Source organism: Salpingoeca rosetta, assembly GCF_000188695.1.
Source record: "Salpingoeca rosetta unplaced genomic scaffold supercont1.9, whole genome shotgun sequence".
NCBI lineage: Eukaryota > Choanoflagellata > Craspedida > Salpingoecidae > Salpingoeca > Salpingoeca rosetta.
This window is the reverse complement of record NW_004754925.1, coordinates 20,863-38,083: the sequence shown is the minus strand read 5'-3', so window position 1 is coordinate 38,083 and position 17,221 is coordinate 20,863. Positions and strand designations below refer to the sequence as shown.

The 17,221-nt window shown below is 55.5% G+C and overlaps 4 protein-coding genes across 4 annotated transcripts in view; 1 reads left to right on the top strand and 3 right to left on the bottom strand.

Moving 5' to 3' along the window:
- Positions 1–982, bottom strand: part of PTSG_03905 (66S pre-ribosomal particle constituent) — a gene marked incomplete at its 3' end in the record, with an annotated part of 2,050 nt that extends 1,068 nt beyond the window's left edge. The window contains exons 1-2 of the mRNA XM_004994742.1: positions 543–982; positions 143–230 (exon numbers count right to left, since the gene is read on the bottom strand). Coding sequence (XP_004994799.1) covers positions 143–230; positions 543–733 — 279 coding nt within the window. The 5' untranslated portion in view covers positions 734–982. The remainder of the gene's footprint in view (positions 1–142; positions 231–542) is intronic.
- Positions 983–1,019: 37 nt separating this feature from the next.
- Positions 1,020–4,161, top strand: PTSG_03904 (uncharacterized protein). Its single transcript, XM_004994741.1, has 8 exons — positions 1,020–1,346; positions 1,709–1,753; positions 1,939–2,066; positions 2,246–2,290; positions 2,433–2,478; positions 2,647–2,708; positions 3,127–3,377; positions 3,590–4,161. The coding sequence occupies exons 1-8, from the start codon at positions 1,077–1,079 to the stop codon at positions 4,006–4,008; spliced, it is 1,266 nt and encodes a 421-aa protein (XP_004994798.1). The 5' UTR covers positions 1,020–1,076; the 3' UTR covers positions 4,009–4,161.
- Positions 4,162–4,174: 13 nt separating this feature from the next.
- Positions 4,175–12,761, bottom strand: PTSG_12094 (uncharacterized protein). Its single transcript, XM_004994740.1, has 21 exons — positions 12,566–12,761; positions 12,249–12,384; positions 11,929–12,000; positions 11,709–11,780; positions 11,400–11,465; positions 11,169–11,240; positions 10,891–10,959; positions 10,526–10,597; positions 10,278–10,349; positions 10,007–10,078; positions 9,822–9,890; positions 9,528–9,599; positions 9,191–9,351; positions 8,662–8,872; positions 7,312–8,351; positions 6,795–6,952; positions 6,411–6,573; positions 5,834–6,024; positions 5,553–5,634; positions 5,330–5,411; positions 4,175–5,128 (listed from the first exon to the last, which is right to left on the bottom strand). The coding sequence occupies exons 1-21, from the start codon at positions 12,642–12,644 to the stop codon at positions 4,417–4,419; spliced, it is 3,723 nt and encodes a 1,240-aa protein (XP_004994797.1). The 5' UTR covers positions 12,645–12,761; the 3' UTR covers positions 4,175–4,416.
- PTSG_12093 (uncharacterized protein) lies at positions 12,696–16,988 on the bottom strand. The gene is made up of 11 exons (XM_004994739.1): positions 16,750–16,988; positions 16,174–16,435; positions 15,651–15,780; positions 15,380–15,515; positions 14,904–14,987; positions 14,685–14,784; positions 13,916–14,004; positions 13,633–13,753; positions 13,415–13,490; positions 13,108–13,193; positions 12,696–12,917 (listed from the first exon to the last, which is right to left on the bottom strand). Exons 1-11 carry the CDS (start codon positions 16,887–16,889, stop codon positions 12,888–12,890), a joined length of 1,254 nt encoding a protein of 417 aa, XP_004994796.1. The 5' UTR covers positions 16,890–16,988; the 3' UTR covers positions 12,696–12,887.
- Between the last annotated feature and the right edge of the window lie 233 nt (positions 16,989–17,221).

Genomic DNA, 17,221 nt, shown 5'->3' with positions numbered 1-17,221 from the left:
TTCAAGGCAACAACGAGACCAGTCGCAAACGCAGACACCAGCATCAAGCGCCAGTCGCAAGGAAGATGGAACACACGGCCATGCTCGGTAGCGCGGGGATCGCCCGTACCCAGGACACTCAAACCACAACATGCGCACGCACCGATCCATAAGATACGCGGGGGATGGCGCCTTCTGGAACATCGGCCTCCTTCTTCTTCTTGCTCTTGCGCTCCTCGTGCATGGCAAGCCTGTCGCATGGAACGCACGACACGGGAATGTGGGGATGTGGGGATGAGCATGAGTGGAGTGCAGGGAGAGCTGGTGTGGGGCGGGGAGAAGAAGGAGGCGAGAGGATTGGCACACACACATATGTATACACACATATGTATACACACACACACACACTCACACACACACTCACTCACTCACTCACACACACACACACACACAAATACAGTCCAAAGAAGCCCCAACACACCCACGCCAACACGCCCACGCCAGCACACCCACACGTGCACACAGAAACAACGTTAGATACAAGACAAACAAGCACCACGCACGTCTTCTTCATCTGGATCTTCTCGGCATGGCGCTTCTTGTTGAAGAGCTTGGCCTTGATACCGCGCAGCTTCTGTGCCTGCTTGGAGACGCGATGCACCTCGCGTGCAGCCTTCTTGCGCATGCGCTCCTCGTGGTCCAGTCGGCGGCCATGCAGCTTGCGATGCCGCTCAATGTGTTCGTTCTGAGGCATGGTTGTGTGCTATGTGTTGTGTGGTGAAAGAGAGAGAGAAGGAGAGAGAGAAGGAGAGAGAGAAGGAGAGAGAGAAGGAGAGAGGACAAAGAACAGGGATCAAGGGCTCTTGGAGATGCTATCCGCACACTCCACCAACAAAAGCGGGCACGGCTCGTGTCGCACGTGTCTGTGCTGCAGATGTGGACGAAAGATGGGTAAGGGCAACGTGCGCGCGGGTTGAAGTTTGGCGTGTAAGCAGCGCGTGTGGCTAGAAAATTATCAAAAATCATTCGCCAATAATCAGCAACCACATCGGAAGCGAAGGAACAAGAGGAACAAGCGCGTCACACGGCAAACGGCAATGACGAGCGTCAGTGCGGAGCGACGAGCATCGCATCCACACCAGCAGCAGCAGCAGCAGCAGCAGCAAGTGACGCCGACGTTGGAGGATGTGTGGAGGGCTGAGGATGTGAATATTGTTTTGCGTGCCATCCACCATGACAGTGTCTTGGAGGAGGCCATCAGCGCAGTGTCCAATCTCACCACAACAGAGGGTGCGGCACCGTCCTTGGAAACACAGTGCGCGGTTGCCATTAGCACCGTCTGCGCCGGCCTTCCATGGACGGATCATGTATGTCAGTCAATCTCTCGCTACATTGGGGTTATTGCTGTTGATGCACGTGTCGGGTTCCTTGTGTGTTTGTTTGTGTGTGTTTGTTTGTGTGTGTGTGTGTGTGTGTGTGTGTGTGTGTGTGTGTGCGTGTGCGTGCATGTGTGAATGTGCGTGTGTGAGTGTTTGTGTGTTTGTGCGTGAGTGTTTGTGTATTTGTGTCTGTGTGTGTGTGTGCGTGTGTGTGCTTGTGTGCGTGTGTGCTTGTGTGTACTTGTGTGTGTGTGTGTGCTTGTGTGTGTGCTTGTGTGTGTGTGTGTGCTTGTACAGCTCTAAGCTTTGATCAGCGGCACTTATTCTCATCCATCCATACTGTGTTACAGTGCAAACGGCTTCACAAACAGCTGCTGATTCGCGCAAACGAACAGGTGCGGTGTGTGTTGTATGTTGTGCTTGTCAAACTTAAGCTCGCTGTGCTTGCACCCATCACTGGGAATAACTTCGGCCTCCGTCATTGTCACCACCACCACCTCCTTCACCACCTCCTTAACCACCACCACCACCACCACCACCACCACCACCACAACAACAACAACAACAACAACAACAACAGTTGCAGCCGCTGGAAGAGTTCCGGATGCCCTCTGCCGCTGCGCCCTCCGCGTATCATGAGGGCGTGCCACGAGGATCGAGCGTGAGCTTGCGCACCTCCACAATCTCCATGTCGCGCGGCTTCTCCAGGTGCGTCAATCGCAAGTGCATAGCAATGCCTGTGCACCGCCATTTCTTTGCCTGCACCTGCTTGCTTGCTTTCTTGCGTGGAACAAACACAAACTCGCACGCACGCACACCCCCTGCGTCTTCTGTTTCGGTTTCCGCCTCAACACCGCCCCCCGCTGTGTTAACAACGTGTTGCGCAGGCGCTCCGCCAGTTTGGGACACGAGGAACTCAACGCATCCAATCGGTATGGAAGAGGGGAAGGGGTGCCACAAGGAGGCGAGGGATGTGGTGTGTGCTTTTGGGCAAATAATCCCTTGCCGCATCACAACGCGCGCGTCCGCATGCTCAGCAGCCCGTCTGCTTGATGAACGTGTTGGACTTTGCAGGGACGAGATTGTGGCCGGTGTTCTTCGAAATGGAATCAAGCACCTGGTGAGAGAGAGAGAGAGAGAGAGAGAGAGAGAGCGCGCGCGTGTGCGTGTGTCTGTCTGTCTGCCTGTCTGTGAATGAGTGCGTGCGCATGTATGTTGTCACAACGTGAGCTGATGTGGTGTGCATGCTTCTGATTGTGGTAATGATGTGTGGCGTTGGTTTGACCAGGCGGCTGCAAGCGATGCCTTCTGCCTTGCGTTCCTCTCCACAACCCCGCTCTCCCTCTTGCAGTGAGTCCAACGTGTGGTTTTGCTCTGCGCATCATATCACTTTGAACGCTTCTGCACCGACTGTCTGTGCCACCATCATTTTGGCACACACATGCGCACGTTGCACTCCCATGCACTGACGCACACTCACTCACTCTCTCATCCACCCACCCACTCAGTCAGTCACTCACTCACTCACTCACTCACTCACTCACTCACTCACTCACTCACTCACTCACTCACACACACACTCACTGACACACACACTCACTCACTCACTCACTCACTCACTCACTCACTCACTCACTCACTCACTCACTCACTCACTCACTCACTCACTCACACACACACACTGACACACACAAACACACACACACACACACTGACACACACACACACACACTCACTCACTCACTCACGCACACACACAAACGTGCAGGCACTGCAACCCGTCACTGGTGCTTGAGACGGCGGCTCTGCGTGCGGTGTATGTGTGCGGCCAGCGACCCCCCACCACACAGCGCGCAGTGGACATGCTGCACAGGTACATCACCGACCATGCCGCCAACCCCTGTCGCACCACCAGTGCCCAGATGGCTCGCACCTTCCACGCGCGCCTCTCGTCGCCGCCGCCGCCGCCAACACTGCTCCGCCCCTTTTCCATCCCCTCCATTCGCACGAGCGCTGCAGGTATTGGACCGGTGTGTGTGTGTGTGTGTGTGTGTGTGTGTGTGTGTGTGTGTGTGTGTGTGTGTGTGTGTGTCTGTCTGTCTGTCTGTCTGTCTGTCTGTCTGTCTGTCTGTCTCTGTGATTATGTCTGTGCGTTTGCAAACGTTACAACCTGCATTGGGACACACATGCATTTCTGCTTGACCCTCACGACTCGCGTGTTTGCCGTGCAGTCGCTGCAGCGCGCATGGCATCATCATCATCGTCTTCAACAGCAACGAGACTGCAGGTCAGACGCACCCCCTCACAGCAACGACAACAACAACAACAACAACAACAACAACAACAACAACAACAACAACAACAACAACAACAACAACAACAACAACAACAACAACAGCAGCAGCAGCAGCAACAACAGCAGCAGCAGCAGCAGCAGCAGCAGCAGCAGCAGCAGCAACAGCAGCAGCAGCAACGGCAGCAACAACAACAACAACAACAGCAGCAGCAGCAGCAGCAGCAGCAGCAGCAGCAGCAGCAGCAGCAGCGGTCTGTGTCCCAGAGCGCATCGCGGACAATCAACTTTGCGACAACGAGTGCGGATGCGCTGACAACCATCTCCACACCAGAGGGCGATGAGACAATCGTGTGAGCCACGATGACAGCACCACTCCACCCGAGACCACATGGTTACAAGCTGGCTGGGCGGTGATCGGGCTGTCTTTTGCCAAACATCTGGCGACGTTGCTTGCTTGCTGCGTGCTGTTCATTGATGCAAATGATTACAAATACAACAGACACTTGCAACGAAAGAAGCACTGAAAAGCCACTCTTATGGCACAACACACCCCCTCAAACACACTTTGCGTTCTCTGAGTCACACTCCCCAACACACACGTCCACAATCAGAATCATCTCAAGAATTAGAAACAGCACTGTCGGTCTGAAGTTACAAGCCACACACAGCACACACCACATAGCTCGCCGCCAACTGCTCAGCACAAATATCCCCCCCCATCCATCTTCGCTTGCCAAAATCTTATGTCAATCAACAGCTCGCTCATGCGTTCGAGTGCGAGAGTGGCGGGAGACCGAACGGGCGCTGCACAAATCCACGAATGGGATTCAGCGCCTGCTGTCCACCCGACGCTTTCCGCACATTGACAACCTCACGTGGCGACGTCTGTTGCGCAAAGGGGTTCGCCACCCCCTCGTTTGCTGTTGGTTGCGGCGTTCGTCGTGGCAGTGCTGGGCCCCTGCTGCTGTCACTGGCCATTGCCCCTGGGAGCTGGTGATGGTGGTTATGGTGGCTGTCATCCTCATCCTCGCTCTCGTCAGATGATGTCCATTGCAGCTCCTCCTTGTTCAGTGGTGGCGGAGGTGAGGGGAGCGTTCGCTTCCGCGGTGCCTGCTGCGGTGTTCTGCTGCTGTTGCTGTGGTTGTCTGCGCCCGAGTCCTCGTTCTCCACTCCGCTCTCCTGGTTGCCGTCCGCGTTGCCCAGATCCCCGCCCTTCACCATCTTCACTGCCGCTGTGTGCTGTGGTGTCGACGTCATCATCGTCTGCCGCACACCGCCGGGCACCTTGCGCGCCCCAATGCTCGCCTCGCTCTCATCGCTATCGTTGTTGGAGGTGAGGGCGAACTGCTGCGGCGGCGCGAGTGTGCTGGGCACGCGCTTGAGGGACGACGGCGTCTTGGTGGTGCTCACCAGCGGCTGCACAGACCCGACAGACATGTTGCCCTCGCTCACACGCGCCAACTTCTTGCTGCGGCTGTGACGAATAACACGGGAACACGATCATCGCAAGTGCAGGTCACAGCAGTACAGCGTGAGTTGCGTGCGTGCGTGTGTGTATGGGTGTGTGCGTGTGTGTGTGGGTTGTGTGTACAATGAGGATTGCAGCATGAGAACATGAACAGCGGTGATTGTGCAGCCGTTGTGGTGTGGAAGTGCGCATCAAGGAAGCACATACGTCTTGAGGTAGAGCAGCACAGCCAGCGCGAGGACGAGAATCACAGCCACCGTTACGACGCCGGCAACCACAGCGCGATCATCTAATCTCGTGCATGTTACGTGTGCGATGCGTGTGTGAGTATAAATGCGCAGTGGTTGATCAACGAGTGATGCCTTTTGCTCTTGCCCACACATGCGTTCAAACAACACACACACACACATACACCCACAACGGTGCGCACCTGTGCTTGACGGCTGTGCAATCTCAATGAAGGACCGGGTACTGCCGGCAGAGTTGTAAGCAATCACAAACAACGACTCGCTCTGCGGAGGCCAAATGATGCGCGCGTGTGAGAAGCTGTGATTGCTGACGGTACACACGCACAAAAGCAAGCACACGCTCACATACAAGCACAAGTACGTGCATACACACACACACAAATACACACACACACACACAAACACAAACACACACACACACAAATACACAAACAAACAAACAATCAGAGGAGATGTGACTTACAAGGGGCTTGTCTGATTGCACGGTGATCTGCAGTGTTGCACCTGGGTGTCCGTCATACAGCGGGGCGGTGTCGCCAATGCGCCACAGCACATACCGCGTCACGTTTCCGTTTGGCTGCTCCGGTCGCGTCCACCGCACAATCTGCACACCTGCGCTGCGCTCAACGGTGGGCTGGCCGGGCCGTGATGGTGCTGGTGGTGGCAAGCGGGGGAACGGCGTGAGCAGCGCGAAGATACGGAGGAAGCAATGAGGAAGCAAAGTTACGGCAAATGTAAGAGGAGGGGAGAGAAGGAAGAGAAAAGAAGAGAAGACGATGTGCGAATGTTATGATGTGTCGGCTACAGTACCAAGCGCTCACACACTCACTTACACACGCTCGCGCAAGCGAACATTAACCACACAACCACGACACTCACACTCACGCACACACACGCACTCACACAACACACAACAACGACACCCCCCCCCACACACACACATACACACACACAGGCACGCACACGCACACAACACAGGCACACAGCACATACACGCAGTCACACACGCAAACACAAACCGCATGCACATGCCAACGTACGTGCGTCTTTGGTGACAAAGGTCGCTGCGTGGAGAGCGTTTGATTCTCCGTACATGTTGCGAGCGCGGACGACAAACGTGTACGCGGTTGCCGGCACAAGGTCGGTGATGAGCATGCGAGTGACGTTACCACCAGCGACACCAACAAGCTTTGGGTGGCTGTCCTGCTCGCACCATCGCAGTGCACATGTGTTCATGCAAAACGCTGTCATGTGAGGGAAGAAAATGCATGACAGCTCAATAACACCCGACAGCGTGTAACTTCCGCGCAGCATCGAGTGCTGACAGGCGTTCTTGAATGACACATTGCGATGCAGTGCACGTGTGTGTGTGTGTGTTTGAGTATGCACGTGCCAGAGTGTGCATGACAACGTGAGTACTGCACCTTTGAGATTGGGTAGTAGTTGAGGTTCTGCATCTGCAGGACTTGATACACGAGGTAAGCCTGCACAGCGCCCTCGCACGGCACAACGTCGTCCCAGGCAAGCGTCATGTTGTTCGCATCCGCGCGGATGAGGCGTGGCCGGGCAACAGCTGGCGGAGCTGTTGATGTCGTCATCATCATCATCATCATCATCATCATCATCATCATCATCATCATCATCATCATCATCATCATCATCATCATCATCATCATCATCATCATCATCATCATCATCATCATCATCATCATCATCATTGGTGGTGGTGAGGATGAGGAGGAGAAGAACGACAGGGGCGAGGAGAAGGGAAATGGAAGCAGGAGTCCGGGAAGATGACAACTGGAAAGGCAAGGGCCAGATGCTGTTCTGCTGTCGCAGGAGTCTACAGCGAATACACAGACACACAAGCACACACGACATGCAAGTGGGCAAGTCTCCACGCTCTAGCTTGTTAAACCGATTGCACACTCAAGCACGCACCTCCTGTTGGCGTGGTGACGACGGCTGCGTCGCTCTGTTCGCTCTGGAGTGTTGTGAACGCGATTACGCGAAACGCGTACGTGGTGTCTGGGTCCAAGTTAGTGACGCGGGTGGACAGGTTTGACCCTGAATACACACGCACGGCGGCTGCGCCCTGCTGCCCTTGCTGCCACACCTCATAGCGGGCCACAACACCGTTAGGCTGCGCTGGTGGCTGCCACCGCACCTCCACCTCCCGCGCGCACACGGAAACAGCGGTAGGGTTGGCTGGCTTTGTTGGCGGGAACGGCGCTGTCTCACACTCGTACACGCGCGTACGCGGGCCCTCGCCGGCCGTGGTGTTGGCCGACAGCACAATGTGGTGCTGGGATCCCGCAGCGAGCGGCCACCACGTGAACGCATCGCTTGTCGTCACCGCCAGGCGCGCTGTCACGTTGCCGGCAGGCGTGGCCTGATACACGTTGTACACAGCAACGGCCCCGTACGTGTCATTGGGCTGCAGTGCGCTCCACTCAAAGGTGCATGCTGTCTCGTTGGCGGCAATGCGGGTGACTGACGGTGCGCGTTCTGGCGCGTCCTCTCTCGTCGCCGCCGCTGTCGTGTCGCTCCAAGGACCGGCCCCAACACTCGTCGCTGCCCGCACCCGCACCGCGTACTGCGAGTTTGGCTCCAGGCCAAGGAACGTGTGGGAGGTGGCGGTGCCGGCGATGGTGTCGTTGCGAGCGATCGGCACTGTTCCAGGGGCAGCGGCTGTCGTCTCAATGTGCAGCGTGTAGTGTGTGATGACGCCGTTGGCGGGCACGGGTGTCGTCACGTGCACGAGAAGACCACGGCTGTACCGCTCAACAACAGTCACTGCTGCAGGCTTTGCCGGCAGGTCCTCCTGCGTGGTCGTGTTGGAAGACGCGTATGGACCGTCGCCTTTGCTGTGTGTTGCCTTGACGCGAACAACGTATGCAGTGAAGGGGAGCAGGCCCGTGATGGTGGTCTGCAGCGGGGAGATGTCTGTATCCGTCGCCGGGTCGCGGTCAAGGAACGCGCTGATTGGTGGGGTTGGAGAGGGGAATATTGAAGGAACGGGGGCAGTGAGGTGACGTGCATGCAAATTGCAACATGGGGGTTGCGCATCTCTCGCACACACATACAGAGAGCAAGAGAGCACTCACACAAACACAAACACGCACGCACACGCACACACACACACACTCACACAAACACACACACGAACACACAAACACACACGCGCGCGCACAAACACACAAACTCACACACACGCACACAAACACACACACACGCACAGACACACACACAAGCAAACTGGCCGGCCGTCTTTGTTCCGCGTGTCAGTACCATGGCAGTTGGGTGGCGGGCACCTGTGGGTCTTGGGGCACGCTGCCACCCGTACACGTGACCTGTGTCCACTGAGAAGCTCCAACAGCCTGGTACTCGACAGTGTAGCTCTCCACCTGCTCGTAGTTGCCGTGTGGGCGGTCCCACTGCACCAGGAGGGACGTGGACGTCGGCGACGTCGCAGTCACAGGTGCAGGGGCGTCCGGGACAACTGCAGTGCAGGCAAATCACGGGCGAGTGGTGGTGATAGTTGAGCATGCGGGTAACAACTCAGGCCATAGATACAAACGTCCACATGTGTGTGTGTGTGTGTGTGTGTGTGTGTGTGTGTGTGTGTGTGTGTGTGTGTGCTCGTGTGTGTATGTGCTTGGTTGTGTGTGTACGTGCATGTATGTGCTTGGTTGTGTGTGTATGTGCTTGTTGGTGTACGTGCGTGTATGTGCGCTTGCGAATGAGTGTACCCGCATATTTCCACAGTCAGTGCATGGCCATGACTTTTCACACCACAACAACGGCGACACAAACGCACGTTTGTCACAGACGGCGATGGTGCCTGACGTGGACTGCAGCATTGTGCCGGCAACGCGTTGCGGAGCAGCACACGTGATTGCAGCCGAGTCCTGCACAATCGTGGCCGCGTCACGAAACCACTCCATGCCGCAGCAGTACCACGCGTTGTCACGCATGTACCTGCAGCGATCGCAGAGATATCGTGCTGTTGGTGAGCGACTTGCGCGCAGTGTGTGCAGCAAAGCTGAGACAAGCCAGGTGCTGAACCGTGTCCAAGCGGTCGTGTTCTATGGTTGTGCAAAGACTTGTTGCGTGAGCAGGTATTGCAACAATGAGCCCGAACACGTGGCACTCACAGCTGGAGGAGGTTGTCCCATCGAGCGTCGTTGTTGTAGCTCAGTGTCGTCAGCTCATTCGCATCCAAGCGCCTAACGACGTGAGCATGACACAAGGGTATGTGTGTATGTGTGTGTATGTGTGTGTGTGTGTGTGTGTGTGTGGTTGATGATGTGGTGTGTTGGGTAGAGCTGTTAAACAATGGGAAGTGGTGCGGAAGAGATGTGTGTGGCTGCAACACGAAAACATGCTGCTGGTGGCGGCGTTCAAGTGAAGACCGCGGCACCATTCGTGATGTGGGAGGGTGAACGTACAGGATGCGCAGAGGGTTGGAGCCAATCACATCGACGTCAAACGTGGTGAGCTTGTTTCCGTCGAGCTTCCTGTTTCCGAGAATGCGCGCATGATGTGATGTGAGTGTGTTTGCGTGGGGTCTGAAATGACATGACACGCGACGGCACTGAAGTTGGTTCCCAGCAGGGCAAGCCCCTGAACTCACAGCGTGGCAAGGACGGTCTGACGCGAGAATATGGTGGCAGGAAGCGATTCAAGGTCGTTGTCGGAGAGCACCCTGCGTCGTCGCCCGTGACACATGTGATTGCAATGTTGAAATGAGCGATCAGCAGGGTCAAGCAAGTGCCGGACCGCAATGACCAGACCGTTCACACACGCAAGTCCAGGTTATGAAGACACATGGTGCTACGATACAGAATGTAATGCAAACAACTTGACCAGCACACACACACGCATGCATGCATGCCGTGACATACAATGTGGTCAAGTTCGTCAACGGCTCAAAGACACTGGCAGCCAGTGCAGCGAAGCGGTTGGCAGTCAGGTCCCTGCAGTGACACACACACACACATACATGCACGTGCATATGCAGAGAGCACGATTAACGGTAGGTGGTAAGTGGTGCGCGCCACGGCACAGTCGTGCGGCGCCACTTATGTACATAACACGCAGCAGCCTTACAGCATGCAGCACGAGAGAGTGGCCAGGGTCGTGATCAACGTACAGAGTGCGGAGGGCGCTTGCACCAGCAAAGGCAAGGCCAGAGATGAAGGAGAATCGGTTGCCCGACAAATCCCTGCATGGACAAGCGGAAGTGGTGGTGCGCAAGGATGGTGGGTTCAAACGGTGAGTTGAGAAAGGGGCATGCAGTTGCTTGAGCGCGCACGCAGGCGCATTTGTGTGTGTGTGTGTGTGTGTGTGTGTGTGTGTGTGTGTGTGTGTGTGTGTGTGTGTGTGTGTGTGTGTGTGTGTGTGTGTGGCTGAATAAGCATCGCAAACACGGCAGGCAGGGGTGATATTCTTTGTTGTTGGGTGCACGGTCACTTGTAGCGTTTGCTTGCGCGCCATCACGAAGCATCAACGGCTTACAGCGTCTTGAGGTTGTCGTGTGCAAAAGCTCGATCGGCAAGGTGCGTCAGCTTGTTGTCCGCCAATGTCCTGCGACACACACGTGATGGTAAGGAGGAGGGGGATGCAAGCTCATGAGGGCTTGATTGATGCGAAAAGGGAGTCGTGCTCAGCAACATGTATCCTTGCACGAGCTCACATCACACGGGAAGACAAACCATCGGCAACATCTTGTCCCCATGTGAACACACACAAGCAACAAGCACATGATCGTTTGCAACTGCACAGGGGCAACATACACTTCTTCCAAGGTGGGGACGCCGGCAAACATCTCTGTTTCAATCTCCTCCATGAGATTGTTGTCCAGATGCCTGCGCCGTCAAGAGCAGGGCAGTGCGATGGTTGTGTGTTTGAAGCCGTCTCACAACATCAGGAGACAGAGAGAGAGAGAGAGAGTATGTGTGTGCGTGATTGTCTTCCCTTTGTTCCGTCCCCACTTCCTCCAACTGGATATGTGCCTCGTCACTCACAGTGTTCGAAGTGCAGGAATGTTTGTGAAGAAGGTGAGGTTGCGCAGCTTGTTCTCGGTCAACGATCTGCGGAATGGTGGAGTGGAACAAGGCAGAAAAGAATACATGCGCGTACGCACATGCACACGTGCACATAGCAGCATACGCATGAACGTCCGCATATCACAATGGACTGCGCTGTAGCGCTGTTGAGGACTGCAAAGACAAAACGATTGCTGAAAGCCACTGACCCATCCGTGCAAGGGTGCGACATGACGCGAGCGAGCGAGCGACACAAGTGCAATGACCAGTTTGTGACGTGACACGTACAGCGTTTCGAGGCTCTCCATGCCGGAGAAGGCGCCTGGTTCCAGCGTATGCAGGCCATTGCCATCCAGGTACCTGAACACAAGCAAGCGCATTGCGAGCCTGTGAGGCTACAACAATTGACCAAGGGCTGCATGCAGTGTGGCCTTGAACAGACAGCTGGTGAAGCACCCTCGATGGCTGGATGCAACGTGACAACCCGTCAAGCACGACATCAACTTACAGCACGCGGACGTTCGTGAGTGTGTTGAACACTTGGCCAGGGATCCTCGTGATGTCATTGTGTGCCAGGGCCCTTGACAAACGGAAGGGATGCAGATGTGAACGGATAAACAGGTACGCACACAACCGTACACACACACACACACACGCGCACACACAACCGTACATACACACGCACGCACACACACACGCGCACACACAACCGTACATACACACGCACGCACACAACCGTACACACACACACACACACACACACACACACACACACACACACACACACCACCACCACCACCACCACCACCACCATACAAACACACTCACAGGACGGTGGTCTCGACGGGAATGTTTGTTGGAATGTCGTCAAAGCCGGCGCTGGTGCAGTCCACGAAGCGGTCCGGCAAGCTTTCATAGCATGCGCAGCGTGCACTCAACCCACCGGCTGTACACGCATCCGTACCTGCAGCAGCATCGACAATCGACACAAGGGTGCAAATGATTGAGACAGGTCGTCATGTGTGCTGAAAAGGGGACAGATGTGAACGAAACAGGCAACACAGTGCTGCAAGCAGAGAAGGAGGGACAAGAATGACTCGGAAGACTCAACCACATCGTGCGGGTACCATCAGCGCTCTCCTCACTTTGGCTTTGCGCGCGGTCAGCAGACAGCGCTGCTACCACAAACAGCAGCAACGCCGCCGCTCGTGTTTGTCTCTCCATGCGTGTGTGTGTGTGTGTGTGTGTCGTGTTGTGTTGTGTTCGATGCAGCTTGTGGACTTGAACACCGATGTTGAGGTGACAATGGCAGGAGGTGGGGTAGTGGGCTGTTCGTGTTTGGATGAGGCCTTGTTGGTGTTGGTGGTTGGCAACACACGCCCGAAAAACAACAATACAAAACAAGCAGCAGCAAAACAACGCTGCAGGGTTTAAGGGAACGGCTTTTATGAATGCTGTCAACGAGAATCACAGCACCTCAAACTTCACGCCAGCACCCTGTTGTGTGTGTGTGTGTGTGTGTGTGTGTGTGTGTGTGTGTGTGTGTGTGTGTGTGTGTGTGTGTGTGTGTATGTGTGTGTGTGAGGGTTGCGGGAAAGGGGAAGACACAAGATCAACGTGCACGCGTTGTTCAAACATGTTACGAGGCGTGGCACCAACACCGATGTTTGCATTTGTGGTTGCGTACGTTAAGGCGCTGAAGGATGTCGGTGTGGCGAAACGCAGTCGCGGACGTCAGCACGCCCCTCGGCACCTTGCCTTCGTTTCCGATCACTGGCGTGTGGTGCGTTGTGAACGTCATGACGTGGACATGATTAGCGAGAGAATGGCCAACGAGGAAACTGACGCTGACAAAACAGAGTGGACTACACAAACGTGCATACATGCACGCACGCACGCACAAAAAGGTTGCAACACGCACGCACACATTTGCACATACACTACAACAAACACACACACACAGTACAGTACAGCGTGGCACAGGCAAACCGTACGAGCGAGCGCGCATTGCACGATGCAGATGGGCGTGGCGACGTAACCGGGCTCGGGGCCGCTCACACGCGTCTTCACCTGTTGTAGAGCATCACGTGCAAGGACAGGACGCGGCGTGACTAGCGTGTTGTTGGTGTTGCTGCTGCTGCTGTGGCAGGCTCGAACCCCAAAGGACAGGAGCATGGCTGTTGTATACACACAGGTCAAAGGTGGATCGTACCGTCACGTCTGGGGCGCCCCGCGCCTCGGCGGCAGCAGCGGAGGTGTAGCCCTTTGCCACAAAGTTCATCTCAAAGCTGGTGGCGCGCATCTGCTCCTCCGTCGGGCCGTCGTGAGTGAACCTGAAGTGTGTGCACGCGTCGTTGGGATTGGCAGTGGAAGACAAGGATACAGTTGAAGGGTTTGTGCAAAGGAGCAGCGAAGGAAGGTCGTGAGAGGTGAGCGGACCAACACACGCAGACACACGGGGAGAGAATTTGGGCGTGCATTCCGAGATGACGTACACGCCGAGGGTGAAGAGCTCTGGGAACTTGAGGAGGAGGGAGCGGCCGAACGAGAAGTTGGCCAGCGCCCCAAACACCGTCCCCGCAGCCTGGCGTGTGCGTGCGTGCGTGCGTGCGTGCGTGCGTGTGTGTGTGTGTGTGTGTGTGTGTGTGTGTGTGTGTGTGTGTGTGTGTGTGTGTGTGTGTGTGTGTGTGTGTGAGTCAAAGAAGCAAGGAAGCAGGTCGGCAAACGAATGCACACGCGAAGAACACATGTGCAGACACAGGCACAGGCACATGCACATGCACAGGCACAGGCACACAGATACACACACACACACACACACACACACACACACACACACACACACACACACACACACACACACACACACGAAGTAGTTGACTCTCCCCCCCATCTGATAGTAATTATGGGGCGTGTTTTCGTAAAAGCTTGAATTACATAAGGGTGTGAAACGTCGAGTGGGATCGAAAACCGTGCCTCGCATTGGTCAACGAGGACTGGCCTCCGTGCAGGCATAGGTCATTTAGCTCAGATACGCTTGGCGAGCAACAGAGACAAAACAGGAGCGGACACTATCTACACCTCTAATTCGTTACAAACTGTCCCTTGGTCTGGCTAGATGCCGTAGCGGCACCCGATATCGCGGGGATTCTCAAGGTTCATTGCCCAGGCGTGACGACGACGACGACGACGACACACATACACACACACACACACACACACACACACACACACACACACACACACACACACGCACACACACACCATCATAACGCCAGTCCAGAAGCCGCTGGGAAGGCTGAACCAAGCTGCGTACTGCACGGGCTGCACCTCGGCACCGTGGGCCTGCAGGTACTGCTGCGACCTGAAGACCACAACAGCAACAACAAAGCAAGCGGGCACAGATCACCGTGTATGTGGGGTCGTTATGACAGGAGTCTCGAACGAGAGACGCAATGGACGTGCACGCAATCAGGGCGTCACCTGCGGACGATGGACGCGTCTGATCCGGGGAAGGGGATGCAGTACCCGTGGCCGTCCTCGCGCCACTCCGGCAGCATGCCAGGGCTGATGGTGGTGGTGGTTTGGCAAAGGAGAAGGTTGGGGAGGCAAAAGGGAGGAAGTGAGTTTGGTCGGGTGCAGCACAGAGACACAGGGAAGGGCAGGGGCACATGTACACAGAGATATACTCACAGAAAGACAGGGAGACACCCAAATGCGTATGCAATGTACAGAAAAGCAAACACACAAAAAAAAAAACACAGACAGACACACACACACACACACACACACACACACACACACACACACACACACACAAACAGACAGATAGACCGACCGACCGACAGACAGACAGACAGACAGACAGACAGACAGACAGACAGACAGATAGACACACAGACAGACAGACAGACAGACACACACACACACTCAAACAAACAACCAAACCAGCAACAGACCGCTTGAGCTTCCTGCCGACGACGGGGACGGTGACTTTGCCCTTCTTGCGACGCAGATCCCGCAGCTCGCCCGCAGAGGCAAAGCCATGCACGGCTGACTCAAACGTGGCAAAGTGGACCTTCGTGCCAGCCTCCCCTGCACACAAACGAAGGGTACACATGAGTCACCATCAACATCATCGCCACCACAACCCTCTCCCTCCCTCCCTCCCTTCTTCCTTCCCTTCTCCTGCTCCCTCACTCTTGCTCCTCAGCATCATGATATCGGCACCTGATTTGATCTGCAGGAAGGATTCAACGGAGGATGGGATCTGGCCGTTTGTAAACTGTTTCACAGTGAACATGGTGCCCAGATCTGCGGGGATGCTGTCAAATCCGCACGCGCTGATGATTGTTGCTCCCTGGCAGGTGGGCATGTGAGAACGGACAGTCGGTAAGCTGAGACAATGGCATAGCAATGGAAAGGCATTCACCACAAGCAACACCTGCAGCGTAGCTGGAAGCAAGTGTGTTGTGCTGTGTGCTCTTGTGCTGTTCTGTCTCTGTCTGTGTGTGTGCGTGTGCGTGCGCGTGTGTATGTGTCTCTCAGTCTTAATCTGTCTGTGTGTATGTCTTTTTCTGTCTCTCTGTCTCTCTCTGTCTCTCTCTGTCTCTCTCTGTCTCTCTCTGTCTGTCTCTGTCTGTCTCTTTCTCTCTCTCTCTCTCTCTCTCTCTCTCTCTCTCTCTCTCTCTCTCTCTCTCTCTCTCTCTCTCTCTCTCTCTTACACATACACACACTCTCTCTGCGCGTGTACCGTTTGGCGAGCTTGCTCGTCGTAGAGGTACTCCATGCGCTCGATAAACTCTGGTTCGCCGCAGATGTCGAGGTAGTGCGTGCCGACGGCAGCGCATGCCTTGACGACAGGCTCGCCGAAGAACCGGTATGGGCCGACACAGTTGAGGCACACCCGCGCCTGCTGCGCCATGGCGACGATGCTCTCCTCATCCTTGACGTCTGCCACAATCACAGGGTAGTTGGTGCCCAGCTTCCGGTTCAGTGCCGCAAGCTTGTCCGCCCTAGGTGTGTGTGTGTGTGTGTGCGTGTGTGTGTGTGTGTGTGCGTGTGTGTGTGTGTGTGTGTGCGTGCATGAACGGGAGGTGTTTACAGGTGGCATTGGTTGTTTACACAAGTCAGCGATGACACACGCACACACACACACAAGCACAGACACACAGACACACACTCAACCACACATGCAGCCACACGCACACACACACACACAGACACACAGACAGACAGACAGACAGACAGACAGACAGACAGACACACAGACACACGCACACACACACACACACACACACACACACACACACACACACAAACAGCTTACGATCGACCGGAGATGGCAATGGACTTGTCCTGGACAGTACCCCGCAAATACTGCACAACATACTGGCCCGTAAAGCCCGTGGCTCCAAACACAACAATGTCCACAGCCCGCGGCTGCTGCGTCTTCTTCGCCTCGCTCATGATGAGATGTTGAGATGCGATGTTGAGATGCGATATTGATGTGATGGGGGGTGAGTGAGGAGTGCGTGTTGTTGCTCCTGCCCAGTCAGTCAGTGTATGTGTTATGTGTCGCTCTGTCGTCATGCACTCATTTCCTGTCATGCGTGTTTTGCAGTGTCCCAGTCTCACAACAACGCCACCACCACAACGCCACCGCCAGTGGTTGCCTGGAGAGGACAGCTGTTGACGGGTGGCGATGTAAGGGGCAAGCGAGCAAGACGCAGAAGAACACGCCGCGCCGCACGCAAGCAAGCCAGTGTCATCAGCACGCTTGCTTTGAGCAGCAGTGCAGG